Here is a 4,503-nt window from a genome sequence, read left to right as displayed (position 1 = left end):
AACATCAGAGCTCTCTGTCCAGAAGAGTGCAGTGCTAGGAACAGCTAAGATACTGCGCAGAACCCTCAAACTCCCAGGCCTCTGGTAGAGGACCCGAGGTTGAGGAAGACACATACTACCCATAGGGGTGAGAGGGGAATTTATTTATTTATAAATAAATAAATATTTATGAGGCCCTGCGGTCCAATTGCCTACACCCTCTGCTCTGAGTAACGCTGGCTCCCCAGACTCTCCCCAGAAGCTTAAGCACACCATCTCTCAACTGCAGCCCTGTGGGTGCTCCAGGTTCATAGCTGAACTCTTCTGGGATACACAACAGCCTAAGCAGACAGATCTTGCATAGGATTCTAAGGCAAATTACCCTTTACTTTAGCAGCACAAGAAAGATACAGATCTATACAAAATAATAAACATGCCTGTACACATTTCCCTGCCTCAGCTTTCTCGCCATGTGGAAGAGTTCTTTAGGTTTAGGATAGAGTCCTCTCAGGAGTCCAGAATCACCCCTCCTGTAGTTGAGGGCTTTTTCTCTAAATCATGGAGCCTCTCCCCGCCCCTCTCTCTGACCCCTGCAATCCATGCACATGCTTCCTCTAAAATGGCAGGCGAGAGACCCTTTCTTTTATAACCTTCTGTTCCCCTTGGCAGTAACATAACAATTAGGCTTATTAGGGGAACAAAGTCCCGCACCCGGTGATCCCTTGTTCAGTGCCCCTCCCCACTCCCCAGGGTTCAGACTTGAAAAACTGACTTGCCCTAGGCAGCAGCCATTGATTTGTCCAAGAGTGTTCCATTTGAATGGACAATCACAATTCAACAACCCTCTGTTAGCCCTGTGCAAGAATTTCTCCTGTTACCCACTGTGGGTTTTAGCTCAATATGGAGAAACAAAGACAGCTGAGAAGGCAAAGACAAGTTTACAATCCAAATAAGAGTTTGCACCCTGACACTGACGTTTACAGAGTTTACTGATGTTCATAAGTGGTACCCTGTCAGATTCCACAAATTGTCACGTACAGAGTAAAACATTCCTACCTATTAATAGAAAAGGAAGCAATGGATCTGATAAGGGATGCCACTGCTCCAACTTTACCAGCTTCAACTGCTCCCAGTAATCTGTATTTGACAGTTTCTTTATAACTGATGAAAGGCTGGTTGTAAACAACAATCTTCCCCTTGGCATCTTGAGCTCTTTTGTGCAGTTCATCAAAAGAGGTGACCACTAGGACTTCAGCAGTAATTCCTAGAAGTAAACATCACAATAGTTTTAGATATGTTATCCTATCACTAGCCCCAAGCCACTTTGGCACATACAAAAATACACGTCACGTACAGCATGTGTAATGAAAATCAAGAAGAGGAGGTCAAACATGAAAACCTCTTACTGGAAAAGATAGCATGTGAAGTACTTCCTCAGAGAAGGTTATTCAACATGTATAACCATGTCCTTATTATAAATCAGGCTATCAGCTGATGTTAAAATTGAAACTGAAGGCAAGCGAAGATTTGAGAAAAGACTTTTTCCAAATAGGCTTTAATGCATGAATGCAATTATGTAAAGTACAAAAACATTCTGAAAGACTTTCTATGGCATTTATAAAACAGATATTTAATCTTCTCTTGTAATTGTTCTGATATGTTGCTAAACAACTTAGGCTGACATCACACATATGAAAATATATAGGTTTGGAATGCTACACTTAGAAACTGATGCATTCCATGAATCAAGCTTTTCACAAATGGTTAATGTGAATATTTACAGTTCTTGAAGACAAACTGGCTGTAAAACCCTGTGTAATATATTTAAAATAAAAAACACTTCCCATGCTTAATTTACAGTACAAGTTAATTGCATCACAGAGGAAAAAATTACCATATTTTTCAAATGAAATATTTTGTAAACATTTTGAATTTGCTATAATCCTATTGCCTTGTCTAGGAAACAAAGGAATTTAGAAGTAGGCAGATTCTCCCATACCACAGAAAGTTTCCCACATTTCAGAACATTCATTTGGAGATTACCCTTAAATGTTGATTTCCCACTGCATACATACAAAGCCCCAACAAAATATTTCCATCAGTAAGAATCGATATTTACAGGTGGGCAAAGAAAGAAAAATGCTGCTGTCAAACTCAGTCAAATCCAGTGATTAGACTTTTGGATTAAGTTTGTTACAAATGACGAATGAATGAATAGTAAGAATGGGTATGATGTCTTGATTTAAGGATATTTACTTTGTATATTTTGACATGCTATGTTGACAATGTGTGTTCATAATAGTTTTTATAAAGGTTTAATTTTTTGAATCTCAATGTCTATTACCATTAAATAAATGTCTGACACTCCCATAATTTCCCGTGTGAAAACTGTGAGGAAAGATCAAAATCTTTAAAAAAATGCTTAAAAATGAACAGATAATATCTGTCAAAATTATTTAAAAAGTTGAATTCTACAAAGCCTAACGAATTTCTTCGCTTTTGAGAAATCATTCACAAAATTTGACCACAATGCATAAGATCCAATCCTGTGGATTGGTTACAGCAATAAGTGGAAACTGTTTAACAAACAGGACCAGACTTTGCTACTAAATATAGAAGCAATATGGATGCCTGGAGTTTTAGTGCTGTACATTTGACCAAAAAGCCACAAAATACATCAGTAAAAACTGAAAGTAATAACAAATGCTTGGCCAGCTCGGTTTGTTCCACAAGTTATTGCAAAATTAAAAAGAAGCTGGGTATGCTTGCAAGTCTTAAATAGCTCACTATAAAACATTATTAAAATGTTATTTGGGAAAGATTTTAAGTTAATTGCATATGCTAAATAATTCTTAATACTGCTATCTGATGCGCTTTGTTAGATTCTCACTCAGCATCAACTTATCCAAGTCAAATGCTTACTTTATGGCTTTTTGGGGTTGTTTTTTTAAGATCAAAACAGTATAAATTGCCTTCCAAACATGAAAGAAAATGTTTCACATCAAAAAGTCTGTTTCTTAAAATACAGTTGTAAGAATGCAGGCAACTATATGGAGCAGGGAGGGGGGAACCACCACCATGAATTTTAGCTGCAGAACTACCCTCATGCGAAAGGTGTGAAAATTTTAATTGGCTAGCTGTTCAAACTTCCAGCTTCACAGAAAGGGCCACAGCAGGCCAAACCAAAGTATTATCTTCAAATTTACTGAAGTTATAGTTGGCTTGTAGGTGAAGTGTATTGATAGGCTCCAGCTGCTTCTAATGAACAACAGATTTAACTGCATACCTAAGGAATGTCCCAATGACAGGATCATTCTAAAGTCTGGAACTGTGCCACTGGAAATAAAGCCAGGTATCTGCAAAATTTCATTTTCCACTAGAAAAATCAAGGTCACAGCAGGCTGGTACTGCAATCCGCACTTCATATTAGCTTTTGTAACAGACGAGAGAAAATGACACCATCTAACTCACCCCAATGCTCTACTTAGATGCCATACTAAGCATTAGAACGACATGCAACGTACTACTGATTGCTCATCAAGGGAAGCAAGGAATGGAACTGCTCTTGGCACTGCCTCACTGCATTAATGAACAAAAATATCATCTCTGATTTTTTTTTTAAAGGAAAGGTACTTGCTACCTCTAGCAACCTATAACTCCCCAAGTAAATTCATGCAGAATTATCTTTATGATAAGCTAGGTATCAAGGAGCTTTGAACTGTGGAGTCTTAATTTTTTATTCCCAAGAAAGAGAATGCAGAATGACAAACTTAATTCTCTAGCCTTATACTTCCACTTTTGATTGTTCACAAATAGATTTGCTTTATTTAGCCTGTGACAAAATAAAACAAAGGTTCTCTTTGCATGTTTAACTTAATGGCAGCATGATATACATAAAGTATCAATTACAGTACTTTCCACAATACAACCCAACTTCACTTCTGTGTAGCTGCCGACTAATTCAGTGTCTCATTAGCATATTTAGATCACATTCTATAGCATATCAGTCGTATCTATTAACGAGGTAATAGGAGCATTTCACTAAAAGAGACAATAGGGTTTTAGCTGTGAAGGTAACAAGGAGACCAAAGGCCAAGTAGTTCATCCCAAAGAGGAGCAAGTCTGGATTGCCGCCAAAAAAATGGGGCACTGCCTCATATTATACCTTACTGAAGCTTTGCATTCTTTGGAAATAAACAGTCCCCCACCCCAAAATCTTAGTGTCTCACCACTCTATTTTCTTGGTTAATTTATAAAGACATTCTTCAATCCATTTCTTATTCCTACCATTGTCTGTCACAGAAGCCAGCTGCAAGCTGCACTGGGGATAAGCTAAGGCCACGTCTACACTACGGGATAATATCGAATTAGCTAAAATTGGTTTTATAAAACTGATGATATAAATTCGATTTCATGCGGCCACACTAGGCACAGTAATTCGGCGTTGTGCGTCCATGGTCCGAGGCTAACGTCGATTTCTGAAGCGTTGCATTGTGGGTAGCTCTTCCGTAGCTATCCCATAGT

At 38.2% G+C, this 4,503-nt stretch overlaps 1 protein-coding gene across 2 annotated transcripts in view; it reads right to left on the bottom strand.

Moving 5' to 3' along the window:
* CPQ (carboxypeptidase Q) overlaps positions 1-4,503 on the bottom strand; it is a 270,044-nt gene that overhangs the window by 214,892 nt on the left and 50,649 nt on the right. For both annotated transcript variants that reach the window (XM_075063116.1, XM_075063117.1), the window contains exon 3: positions 1,036-1,243. In XM_075063116.1, the coding sequence (XP_074919217.1) occupies positions 1,036-1,243 (208 nt within the window). The remainder of the gene's footprint in view (positions 1-1,035; positions 1,244-4,503) is intronic.

Source organism: Chelonoidis abingdonii, chromosome 2, assembly GCF_003597395.2.
Source record: "Chelonoidis abingdonii isolate Lonesome George chromosome 2, CheloAbing_2.0, whole genome shotgun sequence".
Classification (NCBI taxonomy): Eukaryota; Metazoa; Chordata; order Testudines; family Testudinidae; genus Chelonoidis; species Chelonoidis abingdonii.
The sequence above is the reverse complement of the archived record's forward strand: the minus strand, read 5'-3'. Positions and strand labels throughout refer to the sequence as shown.